We start from the raw sequence: 22,406 nt of genomic DNA, 5'->3' as shown, positions 1-22,406 counted from the left end.
CAGGAGGTTGGTTCCATTCCTAGTTCGGACAGAAACACTACACTATGCTGATATAGTCCTTTGGCAGGACTCATAGCACTCTGTCAGCCCTCTTTTGCAACATAAAATTGTAGGATGTATGAGGTCAGATATAAAAGAACATTTTCATGGTCTTGGGAGCCTATACTCTGTATTTTTCTTTCTTTTTTTTAACCTACTCTTACAGACTTGATGAGATGCATTAACAATTTATTAAAGGCAAATTTCAGAAAATATGCAAAATTTGAGAAAATATCCTTAGACCTCAGAGGGTTAAAGGCAACAGGTGATTCTGGAGAACACCTGTTCTCACAGCAAAATAACTTCCCCCTCCTATTTGTGGTCATCCAGAAGCTCTGCATCTTTAAAGGTGAACTGGTATGAGTAAGAAGCTGACTGTAACTTGTTCGTGGTTGAAGATTAACTTGCCTGTAAGATTTTATTCACTACATGAATTACCACAGAAACTCATTTGTAACTCGAGCTGTTTCATTTTGTAGCCCTTTTCGGTATGCATTTACTTTCATGCTAAGTTTGCATCTCCTGAATTTGCAGTCAATTAGGCCTTAAGCAATGTAAATGTAATAGCCAAAATAAGTCAATGTTACCACATAGGGAGCCGGCATAGAGCAACATCCTCATCTCATTTCATGGTTTTCAACATTTGGAGGATCAGACTTTCCACAGTTCCACAGACTTCCCCATGTGTCATTGTGCCTGAGCTAGTAACAGAGAGTAACACCTGATCTAGTTCAGACCGAGACACTTAGTTTGTTTCCTTAGTACAAGCATTTTTCCACGGAGCAAACAGGAGACTGGAGAGATAGCAAATGGTGAGGAAATGTGCTCTGAATTTTATCAAAAGTGCATTGGGTTACAACCACGGACATCGCCTTTAACTGCAGTGTACTAGAAGTAAAAAAGGTACAAAAATATTAAAAGGGCTTGCCTGTGCTGGAATTTAAGATCCCTGGCCTTGTTTTTTACACATATTTATAACTTAACATATTAACTTTAATCGAAATTTTCCCAGTGAATTCAGCTGTAACTTTATTTTAAGTAAACACGAAGATAAGGTAGTTAAAACCATAAAACTCCACTGAACCTTACTACTTTCAGGCATCTGCTTGCCAGTCCTCATCTTTGTAGAGTACATGGAGATCTAAGTCCGCCCATTTTCACAGCGAAAATACCACCCGACCCCTACCCCCCTCCCTCTCTCTCGCGCGCGCGCGCCCAATGCGTGACGAAGTCGTGTCGTGGTTCGCGTGAGTGAAGTATACAGAAGAGTCCCACACGGGGATGGAAAGGAAGCGGGAGCGCGCTTAGCAAAGCTTACATATTCTTTCTAGAAAAGCTCGTGAGACATTTCAGCACTTTTTTACACGTTGACACTTCGTCTTTGAGCCTTAAACCACACACAGAGTTGGACGTATGTGATCATGCTCTTACTTTCCGGTCGTTGTTGAAGTAATCAGAGAACGGAGCGCTCGCGTGGTCCTGCGAACGGTCACTTCTCCTGGACCTTCACTGACCAAAACACCAACGGTCGCCGTCACTCTTTCCAGTGATCATACTCATGCCTAACAAAGTAAGTTAAGTGGAATGTATTGCTTTGCTTTGGTACTAACGTCTGTCATCTAGTGTTAACTGGGTTTTATATATTGTAGGGAAGAGCTCTATCCAAAATAACTTTTTTTAAGCTAGAAAAATAGATATTAATGTTTTATTCACGGCGCATATTACCTTATATAGGAGTCACATTAAAGGCCACTGCAGCAACATTTAATAAGCTGAGTTCAGTATCTTAGTAGTACTGACACAGAAACTATATGGAGATTACTTATTTTGTATATTGGCACAGGCAATCATCCACTCTTGATTATCTACAAATATTGAAGTCATTTCCAAGCTGCTGAAACTTCAGCATTATACTTAGGGTTAGAATCAGGGTTAAGAGTGATGAGGTTAGGATAGGTTTGAGGTTAGGTTTGTAGTAAGAAAAAAACAAGAATAAAGGTCGATGTGAACAGATGCACATACAGAAAGTAGCTCTTTATTCAAGTATGTTGGCTTGCCATTCAATTAATAATTATAATATAACATAACATAATACAGCATAACAATATGACATAGAAACATATGTTATCAGCAATTTTGCATTTACCTGAATTTTGTTTAACTTGTATTTACGTATGTATGCCTATAGGGATTACATTTTTAATACATGCATGTGTTGTCAGATGTGCTTATTGGGCAAGTTTTTCAAAAGCTGGACTGTTTACTTTTTTTTTTGTAATTTTTCAGGACTAATTAAATAAGTTGTAAAAAAATATATAAACTGATCTAACTGTATTTCCTTTTTTGTCCATTTTTCTTTTTAAGTGTACTAAATAATTTCAACACAGCAAAGGTCCTTCACATTGTGTGACACTTCACAGTGAATGGACCAATAGAAATATATAGATTCTGATGCATATTTGTGGCAGTGCTATGCAAATTGTGAATAATTGTAAGGCAGAGGCTGATGAAGTATGCAGAGCAACAGTTAGACTGCATTCTGGAACTCTAGAACTACAAAAAACACCTCTATGGTCAATGGAGTTGATAAAATGGACAAAGAAAGTGGCTTTTGAGGTGGGTTCTGCATTTACAGATTGTAGTCCTTCTGTTGATGTGCATACTTTGTTAACCCCATTTTACCCTGTTCTTTGACGAACAGGACCACCAAAGAGCAGGTATTATTTGGGTGGTGGTGGATCATTCTCAGTGCTGCAGTGACACTGATGTGGTTGTGATGGGTGTGTGTGTGTGTGTGTTGCGTTGGCAGTGCCGCTGAAGTTTTTAAAAACACCTCAGTGTCACTGCTGGACTGAAAATAGTCCATCAACCAGAAATATCAGGTTGACAGTTTCCTGTGGGCTGCGTTCTGTGTCCACTGATGAAGGACTAGGGGATGACCACCACAAACTGTGCAGCGACAAATGAGCTACTATAGATGTCTAATAGAGTGGGCAGTGAGTGGACACAGTGTTTAAAAATCTCACTCACACGTTCCTATGCAACACACTAACACCTGACTGTCACTGCAGTGCTAAGGATGATCCACAGATGATCTGTTGGGGTCATGACCATGAAAGACTAAGGTCAAAAAAGGCTAGCAACAAAAGTACTACAGGTAACTATAGAAACTGTAGCTGTTACTGTCACTGTAGAACTACAAAGTGCACATATATGGTAAGTGAAGCTGAGGAAATGGACAATAAGCGGCTTTAATTTTATGGCTGATCAGTATAATCTACAATTGCCCAAGATATATAACGTAATGAACCGAGATACACGCTTACCTGCACTTAAAAATGGACTTACGAATTGAATCACCGATTAAGCATATTATTTCACAGAGGCCAACATTAATATTGTTAGAGAGATTTAACACGGATGAATCTGATTTCTGTCAGAATTGTGCAGAGCATGCTGCTGGGTGGTCTAAGAGATGGTTGGACCACCGTGTCTTAGACTAGACAGAACCATAAGCAGTAGAATAGCAAAAGTTGACTGATGGAGTGATCAGTGAAATGCTAGTATTCATAAATAAGCTAAAGCTACTTATGCAAATGAATCATTAAAGTTTCAGAACCTCACAAAATTAAATAATAGGCTTTTACACTGTCCCATTGCCATTAGGTGGCCTGCTTTTCTCATCAAATAAGGAAAAATAGTGCACATTTTTCTCTTATAATTTAAATCACCTATTGAATGATAGGATGTATACCTTAATATTTACTTTACACACATTTAGCCTCATATTTAACCCTAAATAAACGAGCCCATGAAACATGACCTCTCCTTGGTTAGGGATTTGCTGATCTTGCTTGAAAAATGTTCATTTGGCACAGCTCAGAGTGTAATATGGCCCAAGTTCCCTCTCAAGATATTTTTCTCTAAATGTAATCTATCTTTGTCACTGGTGTAAAATGCTCAATTCAGCGTATTATGCTGGTCCAGTGAGGAGGCTTCACATACAGAGAGCTCTTTGTATGACGGCCGTATGTAGCGTTAATCAGCAAGCTCCCTCTGCCCAACACAACCATTAAAGAGGATATTTTTAGTGGGTCATATGCCCATAGTTTGGAACGAGGTGCTCTCAAACCAGACTCTGTGACTTTACTGTGAAAAAAAGGCAGTTACAATGAGTGAGCAGTTTGGGCAATGGCCTAAACCTGAGCTAGATTATCTGATTTAAAGTACTGCTATTAGCAGCTTTACCTATGTACATATCTTGTAGAGGTTACAGCTGTTTTCTTAAAGGCAGCTGACTGAGCGCCTTGCTGTTGGAATGTATGCCAGGTGCCACTTACTGCCCAAATGTGCCTCATTTTTGACCAGCTGAAGTTGGCCAGTGTACCTGAAGGACAGACATGCAGTTTTCTCCCTAGTTGATTTCACAGTAACATTTTCACAATGAGGCTAAAATATATAATCACATTTCCAAGAAAAATATCTATCTCCATTTTTGTTGATTTGTAGTTACTGCATCATTTGAACACAGCAGCCGTCCTTAACATTCTGTGTGTGTGTGTGTGTGTGTGTGTGTATATATATATATATTATATATATATATATATATATATATATATATATTATATATATATATATATATATATATATATATATATATATATATATATATATATATATATTGATTGATTGATTGATTGATTGCTGTCATGACTGTCACTGTGGTGGTACCCTTAAAGGTATACTTACAAGTACTTTTATTTAGAGATCATATTTGTACCATATTCTATATATGTTGTGTTCATTTCATGTTCTGTAATGGAATTGAGAATGTAATGTACCTTTAGGGACATAACTGGATTTTAAAACAGCTGTTATACCTTTAAAGGTACATTTACACTTTTTGAACATTTGGTGAGCAATAAACTACATGTAACCCTACAGCACCCTTTTTTTCTGACAATTTTTCCATTTTTTTAAAGTTTAAGGGCTGGTTTCCAGGCATGGATTAAGCCAAGTCCTGGACTGCACAGCATTTTAAGTTGTAATTTTACATTTATAGAAGAATATAGTCCAAGACTAGGTTTAATTCCTGTCCGGAAAACCACTCCTATGAGTTTAAGTGCTCTCCTGGCTTTAAGGATGCAAAAGTGTAGGCTATGCCCATGAGCTTCACACAGTGCATGATTTAGCCAAAAGAATTGTGTATTGCACAGTCTGCAAATTGTAGATTTGAAAACCATAGTTGGTAACAGTTTAGTCTGCCCAAGTTTGATGTCTGCTTGTCCATTGTCTGATGACTGTTTTATTCTCATAACTAGAGGAACATTACCTCAGACAATTCCCAGAATGTCAGTTTACTCTTCAAATGAACTATTTTACATGGCCTCAGTAAACTTTGTAGTAGTTTACGTCCTCAAAGCATACAGTAGATATAGTTGTTCCTAGTTATATAGTTGAGAGGTTTTTTCAACAGCATGGCTATGACCAGTGCACTCTGACCGAGGCACTTTTGTGTCTAGGTCCTTTAAACATCTGCTTGGTTGTCACCAGTGTTGGTGTTTTAAAACAGGTTCTTTTACACGGGTAAACTTTGCATTAGCTACCACACAAAGTTTTATATCAGAGACTTGGAATGCTGAAAACTGCACAGAATTGATATGACTGGTAGTTCCATACAATTTACTGCTGTTGTCATACCCCTAAGGATTCCCATTCTGAGAATATATTTACACTTCAGGACACTCAGAATCCAAAGGCATATTATATTGTACATGATGTTGATCCCCCTTTTCTCAAACAAACCCATATTGTGTTCCGTAACTCTCACAATATTGTTTTAAGATTCAAATTACAACAAGCCAAGCAAGTTAAGGAATCGCGATTAGAGGCTGCTTGTGGGAAAATCTTTTGCTTTGTTTGGGCCAGTTGGTGCAGCCCCCTCCCACCCCTCCTGCCCCCAACTCATGGTGCCCTGCTCTGTGTCCTACACACCTCCAACTGCTCTCTGGGCCAAGAGTGTAGAAGCGGGAGAACGGTATACTGCATGCGTTTTACTTAAATCTCAGAGCCAACCATCAGGCAAATCATTGGTCAGGATGACAAGAGCACGTAAGAATATCAAGCACAATCGCAAATTGAATATATGAGCTGAGAGACACCGTTGATTTTTTCACATTCTAAATAATTATATATATGGATCAGACACAGCAGTGCTCCTAGAATTTTTAAAAGCTGTCAGTGTCACTGCTGGACTGAGAATTGTTAGTAGACCAACAATGTCCAGCCAAAAGCTTCTTGTGTCCCCTGAAGAAGGACTAGAGGACAACCAACACAAATTGTGCAGCAACAGAGGAGCTACTGTCTCTGACTTTGCATCTACAAAATGAATCAACAAGGTAGGCGTGTAACATAGTGGACAGTAATTGAACACACTGCTTAACAACTTGAGCAGCACTGTTGTGTCTGATCCAGTCGTACAAGTGCAGCACACACTACCACCATGTCAGTGCGGGGCTGAGAAAAATCCCCCAATAAATGTTTATTGTTTTTCAGGTCTATATATGGTGTATATAACTGACTGGTTGATCAGAAAATGATTTGGCAGATTCCTTGCTCAATAATAGTGAATAAATGATATGGTGTGATTTGATTTCATTTGCTAGTATTTATTTGTGCAATATATGTTATATACACATGTCGGATCATTATTTGACTGTGTTTAAAATGATCACAGAGAAGAGAGATGGTATCTTTGCATGTGGCTTTGGATGGGGCCGCAGAGTGTCAGTTGGCAGAGTGCATTGGTTAGTGGTGGAGTGCATGTGCAGCCCACACAGTGAGATCGCAGCTGTGACACACATCTCTACAGCTAAAGGAAGCTATGCAAATTAGTACCCAAAACCACACAGTACCGAAGTCTGAAACAGGCTCCCATGAAAAGATGTGTGAAGTCGAATGTGCAGGAATATTGAATATTGAGTGCTTGTCATTGTTGAGATGTTGTATGAAGTGTAGGAGATTTGCAATTAAAGCATAATAGGGAGACAAAAGCCTCTCTCATTGCTTTCCTGGGTTCAGCACTGCAGAGACTACACTATGCAACTTTTGGAGGAGGGTAGTTCCCCCTTCCATACCTCCCTCCTCATTGATCTCAGTACAGTGCTGTATAAATTGTAATAATTTGCTGTAAATAAATGTTTTATTTTATGTTTGAATTACCACAGAAACTCATTTGTAGCTTGATTATTTTTGTTTTGATACTGCTACAAAACAAACCGAATCAAGCTACAAATGAGTTTATGTGGTAAATTGTTTCCCACATGAAGTAATTAGATGCATCAAAAATAAATCAATATTACCCACCTATGGAACCATAATATAGCACTATCCTCATCTCTTTTCATGCTTTTCAGCACTTGGAAGTCTCTCAGCCATCTAAATTACTCCAGATGCCATTTCTCTGCTGTGAGCATAGATAGGAACGAGACCAAAGGGATTTGCAAACAGTGTAAATTGGTGCTCAAAATGTTTGAATATTTTTAGTGAACCCTCATATGTTTAGGGACATGGGAGATCTTTTTTCCAATACTCAGTAAATTATAATGCCATTATTTCTATAGGCAACGTAAACCCATGGATAATAAGCAGCCAACACCAGATAAAATCATACTTGTTACAAGTGCACTTAAATGAGTGGCAGGGGTCCGGGCATGGGAAATGTAGCAGGATCTGGGATTGTTCTGCAGAACTGTCAGCGTCAGGATTTCACTGAGAGAAGGCAGATACTCTCTACTGTCTCCTGTCTGTCCTTGGGAAGTTTTGAGGAGAGCGGAAAGGGTGGGGCTGAGAGTGGCTTGTTCCCATTCTGGCTCTGATTGATACAGGCTCTTGGCTGCCATTGCTCTGAGCTGTAACTTGCTCCCTAGACAGACAGCACAGAGACCTCTAGTCCTCATCATCATGAGAAAAACTAAGCAAGAGAAATGGTAAAAGACAGGAAGGAGAATACAAGGAGATTACATTTCCAAATGTTGAAAGCATGAATAGACATGAGGATATTGCTCTATTACCACTTCATAGGTGTGTACAATTTAAAATCAGAAAACACTTTGTATATAACTCCAAATATGTTTTCTTACCATTTGCTTGGGTTAGTAATCCGTAATGTGTTTATGAAACCCTAGTGTCTGTAAACAAGTAAAAAAACAGTAAGACATACTAGGCTTCCTCTCTCGGATCAAGGCAAAGAAATGTAGAAGAGAGATCTCTAAATAATGAAAATCATGAAAAGACATGAGGATATTGCTTTATTGCTGCTCCATAGGTGAATAATATTGACATATTTTTGCTGTTTCCCATTATTTAGATTGGAACTGAGTCTAAATTCAGAAGAGTGCTAACAGCATGAAAGTGAACACAGACAGAAACTGCTACAAAACCAAACAGCTCATGTTAGAAACAAGTTTCTGTGGATAAAACAAACTTAAAGTGAATAAAAACTTACAAACAAGTTCAACTTCAGCCATATGCAAACAACAGTCGTTTTTCTCTTCAAACATACCGTTCCACCTTAATATACGTCAAGCTTCTGAATGTAAACAAACCAGAGAACAGCGTTTCTCCAAAATTGTAGACGTTCCCTTTAAATGGTCAGCATTATGTCCATTATGTCAAAGCAGGCATAATCATGTTAAAATAATTAATAAAGCAACACTAAGTAAGGTCTGCAATGCTGAGCCTGGATTAGCCATGACAAAGGCTTTGTTCTGCCTATTATGTGTGAATGAAGCATCACAATGATTTTAAAGCTGTAAGTTTAACGTAAAAATACTACCTAATTAAGCTTTAAACAGAGACATTTTCTGAAATTACATGCAACACATTTGAATATATCCCAAATGGGTTATTCACCAGTAAAGGAACACTTTCCTTCCCCTAGAATTACAGAGTGTAATTCACATTTACGGCACTGTCCTACTAAGAGAAAGAGTGCAGGAGTTGTGGTTTTCTACCCTTCTCCCAAGTAACAAAGTGCAGTTTCTGCACTGTTGAGCACAAAGTAGCAACAACAGAGGCTCTTCTCTCCCTGTTACAGATCAGTGGAGGATCAAAACCTAATGTTCCTTTAAGGAGACATTTTCTTTGCACTTTTACATGTTCACACAAGTCATTGTTATTAGGTTGTGTTCCAATAACAGCATGTCAGATGCCACTAAGGTCAGTCACAGTTATGAGATGTTTAAGTGGAAGTAAATTTGGTCTTCTTTAATTTGAAGATAATAATGAGTAATCTAGATAAAATTTTGAATGACTTGTGGCTCTTCATACTCATTTTCAGTGGAAACACTTGGTCATTTTATGCAGTTGGTGAGAGGAAGCACCTTTTGGACTGTTTATGGTCTTTCCTCTATGATGTCACATCCTACCGTGAGGTTTCCTGTCTTTTTGTCCATCTGTGTAAGTTGCTGGGTGTTGTGCACGAAGAGACACTTCCTTCTTTGAGTCAGCCGTCTGGCAACTCTGGGGTCTGCCAAGAGCACTGACAGTGTGCTCCAACATGCACTGACAAGTACCTCTTCAGCCTGGCAAGGCTCCTTTGTGCATCAAATGCCCTGAAAGTTGGTGCTAATGAGGTTATGTGCTTCAGTCTCAAAGGTGTTGGCAGACTTGAGCAAATGATATCATAGCCTGTCTCTTTAGATTTTATGTCCTTCATTATGTTACATTAAGCTGAGTATTGGGGAGTGTTTGTACTAGAATTTTTTTTAAATCTTGTGAATCATTTGAAGGTTGTGATATTCTTTACATGATCAAGATCTCCTCTGCTGTTTCTTATAATGAGGTACCTAAGAGGTCTCTGCTCAATCCACTCTCGAGGGTTATCTGAGTCCTTATGGCCTCACTCAGGAGACAGGCTCAGTGCTATCTGAGCTTTATCTTGCTGCTGTCCTACCTCTATGGCACTGTGGTGCTTCTTTCTCACAGTATCTTGACAGACCTTTCCCTTCCTGATATAGTCTTAATAGAGAAGATATTAAGCAAAAGACTGAATCATAATCTCACAGCATAACAAAAATGAATGAAATCTCAAGGGAAGCATGATCTCATTTTCATAGCAGAGTTTGACCCAAAGATTTCATTCATTACTAGTAATATGGGGTGGGCTGTTACTTCAGGTTTATGCGCTGACTCTAGAGATTTTAATGGAGATTGCTCTGGGAATTCTATGTTAAATTCTTCCATTCCATCTGACATACATTAAGAAAACTTTAACCCTTCCAAATTCCCTCTGCTCATGTTAATGTCCTCCCAGTCCCTGCGCCTGTTACATTATATTTTCGTAACCACAGATTCTATATATTTGCTTATTGTCATTTTCCTTTATATTAGCAATTAATCAATCAATGAAAGATAAAGGCAATCTACGATTATTTACATTCAAAAGCTCCACATCTTTTAAGGTGGAATGGTATGTTTGAGGAGAAAAACAACTTCTGTTTGTACAAGGCTGAAGTTTAACTTATCTCTAAGTTGTCCTTGCCTTGGGTCACTGTCTGTAAGTGGTTTGGTGTGTTCTACCCAGTGTCTGTGTGGCTTTCCTACATGTGCTCACTTTTCCTCTCACCATCCAAAAGCATACGTTAGTACTTGGATTGGCTGTGTAAAATTGCCCACATGTGAGCATGACATGGTGAGTATGTGATGGGTTGTGATTGACTGGCACTATGGCTGAGGTGTATTCCTACCTTTCTCCTGTTGATACTGTCAAATTCATATGTAATTGTCACAACAGAATTTTTCTTAAAAATGTATAAAATTATACATAATAGAAAATAATTTAATCTTTGTATTAGTAAGTAATTTGGAGATGATTAGTGGGATGATTTCTGGTCAAAATCCCATTGTGAGAAATTGGACACGTTGTTATATGGCTGCTTGAAGTTTAAATACCATGTTGCACTTGAATTTACAGTAATTCCAGGTCTGAGACAGTGGTAATTGTAGAGCAGTTTTAAGGCAATATGGGTTCAAAAATAACATTGGATTTTAAATGTCACACCCTCTGGTTTTGCCACTCCACCCACCTTGTCACAGGTCCACCAAATTAACAAATACCAAAAAAATGCATCTGCTTCTTACGAAATTAATACAGTTTGGCACTACAAGGCTTTACCACCCTGGCACAGCGACAAAATGCATGCAGCCCTGTGTGTCTTACTGTAGGAAAAGCCAGCAGGAGTATCTAATACATGCTTAATCATGATATTGGATTATGACTGTTCTGAAAAAGGTTACTTTAAAATAGGAGAGAAGTAAAATACTATGTGACATGATTAATAATCCATGGTGATAACTGGTGAGGTGTCCTCTCATTCCTCCTAATAAATGAATGTGGGCTAAATCCGTGTCTGTGCTCCATTTATTAGATAATAGTCAAAGTGATTTATATTTAATGGATTCAGCTTCATGTTCACAGATGTGTTTTAAGTTTCTAGAGGCAGTGGTTTAAGACCAGGTTTAATGGATTAAAGGTCTTACCCTGCAGCTTAGTGTTATGTAAGTCACTGCTGAAGCCTTGCAGGGTGTTAGCAAAAGTTCAAGCAGCATAGCATTTAAAAAAGAATTGAGGTTACTCAGAGTTTTACTTTCAGTATTTGTATTTGTATAGAAAGTAATCAAATAAAAATTCAAATCAATAAAAATAAGTGAGTATTAAGCTGAACGTTGTAGTTCCGGAAGTAAAAATCCCATTCATAATCGCCATAAGGATTTTTACCCATTATATTTTGTTTAGCAAATGTAGACTTAGCATGAGATATCAGATAGTGAGATGAGGGCATATGCTCTAGTTAAAACCATGAATTAGACTGATTTCAGTTTTGTTTTTGGAAAATCATGTTATATTCCCCCATTCCTCATAAAGATGTACATTAACCACAGTGCTTAAAGTGAGTCTCACCAATCAGAGATGGCGGTGCTATCACAGAGATTTAAGCTGCATTATCACAAACCAAAATCCAGATTGGTAATAGCAACGTTTTATGCGCACAAAAAAAAAAAACATTAATACATTTATTTTTAAAAAATTTTGCAATAAACACACAATTGATAAATTAGTTTGAAAACTGTTGGGGAAATGGGTTGAAAGAAATTGGCATCGTTCACAGTGCTTTGTGGGATGTGTAGTTCATTCTGACATTAAATATGTTAAGTAAATAGTCTTGTACCTTTTGGCTTTTTGGTCAATATTCAAAAACATTTTGGCTTTTTATTCATTTGAATACAGTCGTGATTCATGATTCATGATTCATCAGCTCTCTTCGCAGGCTTTTGTAATTCTGCTCTACGAAAGGCAAGTGATCACTCACATTGAGTAAACACTATAATGAATGAATCAATTTACATAACCCAAAATTACTTTGTATTAAATAGTAAAATAGAACACTTAGTAGTATTTACCTTAAAATTACAGCTTCAAAATCATTGTGATGCGCCACTGACCTCTAATAAGGAGAACAGAGCCTCTGTTGTTGCTACTCTGCGTTCAGCACTGCAGAAAGTGCATTATGAATACACTTTGAAACACTATAAAGAATGAATACATTTACATAACCCAAAATTATAATGTATAAAATATAACACATATGTGCACTGAAAGATTTTTTTTCTATCATGAACTTTCCAGAGATATTATAGTTTATATGGGCAGCCGTGGCCTAATGATTAGAAAAGTGGACTTGGGACAGGAAGATAAAACGGTAAAATTGGGGGCGGGGTGTTGTGGCTTGAAGGAATAACGCTGTCTCCTCCCTTAATCCACAGCTGAAGTGCCCTTGAGCAAGGTATCTAGCCCCCAACTGTTCCCCAGGCGCTGCTGGGTGGCTGCCCCCACTCTGGGTGTGTGTGTGTGCTTACTGTTCTTTGTGTGAGCGTGTGCATGCATGTGTGTGTGTGTGTTTACAGCCATGAATGGGTTAAATGCTGAAGACACATTTTGTTGTGTGATGTACACTGACAAATGCACATTTTCGTTTACATTATCATGACATTAAAATCCTGTAAGGGATGCATTTGTATTTGCTATTGTGTTTCTCTATTGTTCTCCTGTACAGAAGGTATTGGCATTGCCTGGTTTGTCAGCACTGTTCACAGATAGAGAGTAACTGAACTTCCTGAGGTTTTTCATCATTTAGCATGCCTTTCAAATTCAAATGTCTAGCTGCTGTCAAAACATTCCTGTAACTTCTCCACAGTGGCATCATTGCTGCAAGTTCACAAGCTTCCTGTCATAATTCTTTTACATCTTTGAAGCTTTTAGGATTGACTCAAAGCAGGAATCGAGGGTCAAACCATGATGAGTACATGCCAAACTGGTGACCAAGTCAAAACAAAAAAAGATCTCATGAATATATATATATAGAATTAGAAGAGTGCTGTTCGTTTCTCTATACCATACAATGTTGAGCTGTATTTTTCTTTTTTGTTTAATTCTCACCTCCGCTGCCCAGCACTCTTTCTTATTTGCATCAGAGACTTCTCTTCAGTCTATTTCCTCCCATTTTACTGTAGTCTTCAGCCAACAGCCTGGCCTCTCAGGGGACTGTTGCAGAACATAGCCGGCTCTGTTAGCTTACAGAAGGGGTGCAAGTGTAACACTCAATGCTTGAAAGCACTTTGCCAGTTTGACACTTTTGCAATGGTATGCCATTGGGTTTTGTGCACTAGCCGATGAGTTCACCAATCAGTTTGGTGAAAGTTTGCCTAAAATTAAAATAATATTTCCATAAATTTTGCTCAGTAGATTAAATGGAAAATGTTGTTGACAGTTTATAAGGAACGTTGAGTGTGGTAGCTTTGTCACTTTTGATGGCAGCGGATTTTTTCTTTCCCATTTTTAACCACAGAGCAGTATCACTTTTTCAGACTTGTCATTTGATACAGTTTATCTCTCTGTCTCTGGCTATTTAGAAACGAGTCCTAGAGTCTTTTGAACCGAGGGGCGCAAGAAGAGCAGGAAGACTGCACTGAGAAGTGGAACACGAGAAGAAGAAAGGAAGGAAGGAAGCGAAGAAGAGTACATTTGGAAAAGGAAAGACTATCAGAGAGGAACAATGGGGAGGAAAAAAATTCAGATTGCACGAATTATGGATGAACGCAACAGACAGGTAAAAAGATCTATCTATCTATCTATCTATCTATCTATCTATCTATCTATCTATCTATCTATCTATCTATCTATCTGTACACCTCTCTCTCCCATTTCCACTCTCTCTCTTGCTTCTCTCTCACTTCTCACTGTCTCTCACACACACACAGATTTTCACAGAGACACACATTACACGCATCACTTAGGGAAGTGCCAGCAGCTGCTGACGTCACCACGTCACAAGACTCTCACACACTGGGCTTGAGCTGCTTCTAGCTCGCCTATATGTGTTAGGTATATGTGCATGTCTTTTGCATGTTGTTGTGTATTCTCATGTCCTGCACAGGCTGTGTTCTTACAAAGAAAAAACACAATTTGATTGCAAGTATAACCTATAACACATTAAATGTGCCTATACAAATTAACCTAAGCTTAGTTGAATCGGGGGAGTTAGAGCAGGGATTATGAGGGGGGAGGGCAACTCCATTAAAGAAACACACAGTAGTATTTACCTTTAGATTACAACTTCAAAATCATTGTGATGCTCCACTGACCACAAATAAGGAGAACAGAGCTTCTGTGGTTGCTACTCTGGGTTCAGCACTGCAGAATGTGCACTATGTAATTTTGGAGTAGGGTAGAAACTTCCTTTTCCTTGATTTTAGGAGAGTGCTATAAAAGTGAATTACACTCTCACTCTTAAAAATAAAGGTTTTACGAAGTGTTTTTTTGAGTGATGCCAAACAAGAACCACTTCTGGTTCCATAAAGAACCATGTGTGTGTAAGAGGTGTGTGAATACGTGGAACATTTTTAATGTTTAAAAATTCATTACTGGAGCTTTAGATTCATTGTCCATTTAAATGTTAAGTGAAAATGGAACCAAAAGTGGTTATTCTATGGCATCACTCCAAGAACCTTTTGTAGCACCTTTTTAAAAGTGTGTAGGGGGAGCCCCGGAACAAAAATATACTTTGAATATGGAAGAGTACACTCCTGTGTGGGGAGGCACGGTGGTGCAACAGTTACTGTCACTGACACACAGATCCAGGGTTTGGTGTGTTCTCCCTGTGTCTGCGTGGGTTTCCTTCGGGTGTTCTGGTTTCCTCACACGGTCCAAAAACACACGTTGGTAGGTGGATTGGCGACTCAAGTGTCCATAGGTGTGTGTGAATAAACTGGATAAGCAGTTACAGACAATGCAAATTAAATGTTAGTGATGAGAAGAATAGTGGCTTTATGTGTGTAGTTAATCATGGAGGCAAATGTGTTGTTTTTCCGAAATATTTCCAAAAACATGTCATCCTTGGTATTATTTTACTTGCAAACATGAAAGCTGTTTGTTGCCGGACTGCCTACCGGGCTGGCCTAGAAGAGGCATATTCACTTACTGACAGACTGACTCCTAATATTATTTCACCTTCTGCCATTAGTTCAGCAATATTTCACATAGCACTTTTCCACCAACGAGGGAATGGTTCCAGTTTGTGAACTAAATTTGGAACCATTTGTCGTGCTTCCGCCGACCTAGACTGGGTCACCAACCAGAAAAATTTGTTCCCAGCTGGAACCAAAGTAGAGTAGGTTCTTCAGCAAAAACCGTGGCTTTGTCCATGGGCATGTCGAGGTTCAGTAACTCAAGAAAGATCTCAGAGCCTCACACATAAACTTATCACCAAGTGGAGCTGGGCGCAGTAATTTACAAAGTTTCATATAGATAAATAATAGGAAATAAATCAGGACCATGCTCCGTTTGTGTGTGTTTCTGGGTCTGTGTTTGGCTCTGTGATAGTTAAGTTACTCCACTGTTCACAAGTTCAGCAGGACAGCTCGAAATTCAGAAACATCTACACACGTTATATCTCGCAGAGAGAGGAGGAATGCTGAAAAAGTGTGTGTCTTTGTCTGAAATATTGTAAAGGGAAATTTTTATATGAGTGTTAATCATGCTTAATTCTTCATTAATCTTCTATTTTTTTATCTTTATCTATGGACTGATATGTGTGAGGATGGTTTGCCCATTTACTTGCAATTCTCAATTTTACCACATGATGTGACCATAATCTCTCCATAATGTTTTCTGGGTGGGTCAAACCTTGCTTAAATGTGTGTTCATTTTTACGCAAAGAAAAAGCTAGCTGATTGCTATGCTTGAAAAAAGTAAACAGACACTCGGCTTGACTTTGGCTCTTAACAATGTCCCAGTGTTTGAGAGGACAGCAGCTCAGGAGTGCAAGGAAAAATTATTTCCTCTCCAACCCCCATCCCCACACCCGGAAGCACAAGCTTAGCCAATATTGGGGGACGCCATTGGAGCCTTCCTGTTATGAGAGGAAATGTATTGAAATGTGCTTCCTGTCTTTCTGTGGAGCAGGACTGGTGTCTATGACTTTTATTTTTTACTCTTTTTCACCCTCTGTTTTTCACTCATGTTGTATTCACTCTTTAATTCATTAGTCTTAGTGGTCTTGCAACTTGTGAAGTGGGTTTACCACCTTAGTCACACCCTATCATTCACAATTGACCCCATGATTCTATGTACAAGTAAAGATGAAAAGATATAAAGTAATTTAACGGAAGCTGCAGTCTTCAAGTTGTTTCAGTGTGAAATGTTGAGGTCAGAGTCATAAAGGTCCAGGATGTGGGGAAAATAAATAAAAAGTAAATAAATAAATAAATACATACATACATACATACTTAATCTATCTCAATAAAACATTTAGCAAAACAATACCAGGACTAGTTCATAGAAATACATTTAATGAAGTGGAAGGTTCCTGTACTTAAATCTGCAAGGCTAAGTTAGGCTACATTTAAAGATATTGCAAAGCAATTAATATCTGTATGTTCCTTTGAAGTTATCTAAAAATTGTTTGTTTGTTTGTTTGTTGTTAACCATAGTTACAATTTATGTACAATAAGGTGTACAAATTTAAAGCATGATTTGTGTGTGTGTGTGTGTAACATATAATTAATTCATTCATTCATTCATTGTCTGTAACTGCTTATCCAGTTCAGGGTCGCGGTGGGTTCAGAGCCTACCTGGAATTGCTGGGTGCAAGGTGGGAACACACCCTGGAGGGGGCGCCAGTTTTTCACAGGGTGACATAAACACGCGCATTCACTCTAATATATAATTATAATTGAAAATTCAAACATTTTTGTGAAGTATTTTGAAAATGATAAATGTCATATTTTTCAACAAATGTAACGTAAAAATGAATCAGTTTGAAAATGGCAAGCAATTAGTATATATTTGTCATGAATTCAATCTAAGAAAAATGAGCAAAAACATGTGCATCAGTTTTTGTACTTGTGTATAAAATTGTATCCAAAAGTATGTGTGAGTTTTGGTTTGGACAATTTAAACATGTTGACCATTGTGTTATGGTATTTATACAATGGCTATGCAACCATAAAATTACACTTATATATTGGAGAAAATGCTTTAAAGGGACACTACGTAATATATTTACCTTTAAATTACAGCTTAAATTATGCTCCACTGAAATGTAATAGGGAGTATTGCTACTCTAAGCTCAGCACTACAGAAACTGCACTATGTAACATTGGGAGGAGGGCAGGAAAAGTACACTGCACAACAGTACTTATTTGTACACCTAATACAATGTTTAGTGGAACATCATTTTTTGTGATTGGTCTGTGATCTGTCTTGAATGAGCTTTTTGCGATATCAGTAAACATATAGGAGAATCAAATTTGCAAAGACCCACCGTGACCTCAAACTGGATAAGCAGTTACAGACAACGAATGAATGAATTAACGAATGAAATAATTTGCTAAAGAGCCAGATCATATGTTAGATTGCTGAACTTCTTAAAACTGTGTACGTGTCTGAATGCAAGCGCGTGTCAACTATCCATGTGCAAGACATCTGTGACTGCCCATGTGTGTTTGGACCATGTGTGTTGTGTGTCTGTAATCTAAATCATGGGGAGGTGAGAGCATGTGAGTGCAGAGCAGTAGGAGTGAGAAGCTCACCCTGCTGGAGTTTGTGACAGAAAATGTGACGTCCATGCAGAGGGATCACACTCACACTTACACAACACACAACACAGTTCTTTTATCCAGTTATTCATCAAGGTGCTTGCAAAATTTTCTTACTTTACACAAACAAACAGACACAGTTATTGATCAGATTTAAATTAGAGAAAGGCGATACCCCAAAAAGATATTCTTTCAGACAGACTATAGTGTCACCTTAACTTAAATACTATGAATTTTATTCAATATTTCACATTCCACACAGCAAAAATTCAAATTTGTGTCTCCTAAATTTGTACACATAAAATACAAAGAACAAATGAGATCCAAGAGGAAACTTTCACATTGTCCTATAGTATGTAAATGTACGCTCTCTGCTATCTGTAAACTTAGGTGATGTTATCATTGGCTAGCACAATCCTATGAACCCTACCACCTAGGGGCAGTCAATTTATGAAGGCTGCTGGGCAGAATTTCACCTTGGACTCGCCATGCTAAATTTAGCATTGTATGTGACACATTGATAGCCTTCTAACTGGAGTCGCTCGTCAACTACTTTGTTGTACATGGTTCAGGAACAGAAAAATGCACACAAAAATGCAGCTATGCTAATTGCAGATGAATTTTCATGTTGTGTAGAATATGACTAATATCTGTTGTTTCTTCTCCCTCAGGTTACATTCACAAAAAGGAAGTTTGGCCTGATGAAAAAAGCCTATGAGCTGAGTGTTCTGTGTGATTGTGAAATCGCACTGATCATCTTCAACAGCACAAACAAGCTGTTCCAATATGCCAGCACCGATATGGATAAAGTGCTGCTGAAATACACAGAGTACAACGAGCCACACGAGAGTCGAACCAATTCGGACATCGTGGAGGTGGGTTTCCTTCTGGCAAAGTTTTCACAACACTTATTATACAATTCTTCCAAACTGAACTCAGTTTAAATGCAAATCTTCTGAGACAAGGCCAGAAATGAGACTGGAACTTGTAATGCGTTTGGTGTTTTGCTAGACTACTCATCTGGTTGGCATACTGTTGTAGGGGCTGTTGTAATACTGTCCTTGCAACAGAAGCATGGCACATGGCAGGCCTGTGTGTAAGCTGGGCTCAAGGCAAGCTAATAGAAGCCATGAAGACTTTGCCTGATTCCGTCACAGCCTTATTACACAACAGGTTTAAAAGGACATGGCAGGTTCCACTCTTCAATCCAGGTGGTCTGCAAAGGGGCTTAAGATGTTGCTGGCTCATCAATGTCACCTTTTGTGACAAGTGAGCACTTGGAAAGGTCATGGGGCATGACTTGTGCTCAGGCAGAGGTTGTCTGTTAATGATGACAAAAGGTTTACTTTCTGAACCAAGACACAACTGCTGCCATTATAGGTGACACTGCAAAACTGATGTCAGACCAGTCTGAGGACATAGCTCCTATGACCGACCACCTGTCAAACCTGGCAGGCGCTACTGGAAAAGAAAAAAGCCAAAGTTCCCACTGTACATTCTTAACGAAGGGCCTGATTTGCCCATTGGGATTGTTGGGATAATGGCATGGAAAAGTCCCCTTTTCCAGTACAAACACAGGAACATAGCTTGGTTTTATTCTGTGAAGGTAACTGGCCGTATCCTACAAATAGGTTCCACCTGCAACTCAACACTGGTAAAACCAGCTGGTAGAAATCATAAAGAACTGTAGACTTGTTTCTAGAAGACAGTACTATTAAGAAAGTGCAATAGGTTTGAGTAGGAATAGGGATAGGATTCCTACAAATAACTTAGAACAGATAACATAGTTCGGGCAAATATTGATTACTTTAGTAGGGTATATAGAAAACATTACTTTAACATTTACTTTACCTTAAATTTCACCCTATAGAAAAGTTTCTTATTGCATTTCAACAGTTTAGAAAGGTGGTATTCTTGATTTCTGTGTGACAATCATGTTGGACATTGATTTGCAGTTGTAACGAGCCTCAGTTTAACCCCATTACTGCAGATAAATTGTTCAACCTGTTAGTGTGTGACAAGCTGTGTACAAAACTGACCGAGGGTTAGGTCAAAGCACTTTGGTCCTTAAGTATATGTAGTTTGTTGGAGCGACTTGGTTGAGCGATTGGGTCACCTGTGGAGGAATCAGCGTGGCATGCCTCATGCAACAGACAGTGTTAGATCTCCACAAGGCAAATCTTGTGGACACCCTGGCAAGCATGTAAAATGCCAGAATAATCCCATTTCCTTGATTAACGTAATCTGTAAATGCTCCTTTTAATCTTTAAACTGAAGGCGTGCAACCTCCCCAGCACACACACACACACACACACACACACACACACACATACTTTACATAGTGTGGCCTCAGTTAGTGAGGATAAGGTTTGAAAGGGGAAATTCTGTTAAATATTTCTAAAGGTTATACTGTTAAAGCCTACCTGCCATGCTAATGAGATACTGATAAACCTCTTGTGTTTTGTCATTTGATGGAAGCTCCTTGAGGGGACTGCATTCATGCCTTTTAACTTAGCTGTCAAGCCCTCATATCGACCTTAGAAAGCATTCCCTCCAGCATTTGGCAAGTTGATATCATTTAAAATATGAATTAAAAAAAAAAGTTGACCTCCTTAATGCACTGGCTGCATTTCAGGCACATTTGCCTCAAACCACTTTCCTCTCTCTTAATTGAGATAATGTGTCTTCATGTACTTGCATGCCAACACATTCTTTAACAGTGAGGACCTTCTCTAATTCTTGATTCCTAGTTCAACAATGAAGAAAGACTTATCAGTCCATGTGATAATAAAGTACACGTGTTAGGTGTAGAAATACATTTAAAACATTTTTTTGAGTCACATATAATTGTAATTTAAAATTCAAATATTCCTGCTCATTTTTCCTTTAATGGTAACTGTTGCGTAGCATCGAACCTGATAAATTGCATTATATTTAAGAAAAATTGACTAAAATCTAAGTATTTTGAAAATGGCAAGCGAGAAGAATTTATTCATTCATTCATTATCTGTAACCGCTTATCCAATTCAGGGTCGCAGTGGGTCCAGAGCCTACCTGGAATCATTGGGCGCAAGGTGGGGAATACACCCTGGAGGGGGCACCAGTCCTTCACAGGGCAACACAGACACACACACACTCACACCTACGGACACTTTGGAGTCACCAATCCACCTACCAACGTGTGTTTTTGGACTGTGGGAGGAAACCGGAGCACCCGGAGGAAACCCATGCGGACACGGGGAGAACACACCAACTCCTCACAGACTGTCACTCCGGTTTCCTCCCACAATCGAACCCACAACCTCCAGGTCCCTGGAGCTGTGTGACTGCGACGCTACCTGCTGCGCCACCATGCCGCCCGAAGAAGTTATTGATTACTTCATTTGTTAACTTTTTTGGTGATTGCAGGATTAAGGCTGTGAAGCAGATTTGCTGAGCTTTCTGGCCTGCGTTATGACGTTGAAGCCAGAACAACAGTGACACGCCTGCCTTGCTATTACTGACAGTATTGTAGGTCATTTCTGCAAATAATAAATTTTAAATAAAACAAGGGCTTTGTCAAACTGATATTTCCTTATTTTGAGCTGGTTCTGGGGAATGGTTTAGTACTGAGGAAGCAGCATGAGAGACATGAACGTGCTTGTAAAAATATTTTTGGGGTTATCCAAGGAGAATCTCAAAAAACAAACAAAAAGACCATGGCAAACTTTGTGTGGGTATTCTGGAGAGCAGCGGAAAAATAAACTGTAAAATATTACACGGTTGTGAAAAGATTGCCCTGCCGTATAACGTTGTGCTCAGCAAGAATTTCACCAAAGAGAGGCTCCTTTGTTTTCCTTTTTTCACCCCTCCTTTTCAAAATGGAGGGGGTGTGGAGGTTAACATGGGTTTACTGCTTCACTTGGTAACAGCTTGTTGTATTTTGCGCTCTTGGCCCAGGAATTATGGTTATTTATTGGTTGGAAGACTTTATACATTCTTCAGCCTGTTCCCCTTTGCCCCTTTTCTGTCCACTGTCTCGGCCAGAGAGCAGACAAACTTGTCACACAGGCATGCGCAAATGAAATGCAGACGGCGGTCTTACAAGCCAAAAGCCTCCTCCTGCTCCTCTCCCCCTCTGTTTTTTTTTTCTTCTGTCGTCTCTCCCCATTAAATGCCTGAAAACCGGTAGTTTGCTAAAAATAGAAAGCAGCACAGCTAAGAATAGAACC

General features: G+C 38.8%; 1 protein-coding gene across 2 annotated transcripts in view; it reads left to right on the top strand.

Annotated features, from left to right (window-relative positions):
• The first annotated feature begins 1,327 nt into the window (after positions 1-1,327).
• Positions 1,328-22,406, top strand: part of mef2ca (myocyte enhancer factor 2ca) — a 37,516-nt gene continuing 16,437 nt past the window's right edge. For both annotated transcript variants that reach the window (XM_066650362.1, XM_066650361.1), the window contains exons 1-3: positions 1,328-1,609; positions 14,011-14,207; positions 18,867-19,070. In XM_066650362.1, coding sequence (XP_066506459.1) covers positions 14,154-14,207; positions 18,867-19,070 — 258 coding nt within the window. In that variant the 5' untranslated portion in view covers positions 1,328-1,609; positions 14,011-14,153. The remainder of the gene's footprint in view (positions 1,610-14,010; positions 14,208-18,866; positions 19,071-22,406) is intronic.

Source organism: Hoplias malabaricus, chromosome 18 (assembly GCF_029633855.1).
Source record: "Hoplias malabaricus isolate fHopMal1 chromosome 18, fHopMal1.hap1, whole genome shotgun sequence".
Classification (NCBI taxonomy): Eukaryota; Metazoa; Chordata; class Actinopteri; order Characiformes; family Erythrinidae; genus Hoplias; species Hoplias malabaricus.
Note: the sequence above shows the minus strand (reverse complement) of the source record. Positions and strands in the feature narration are given on the sequence as shown.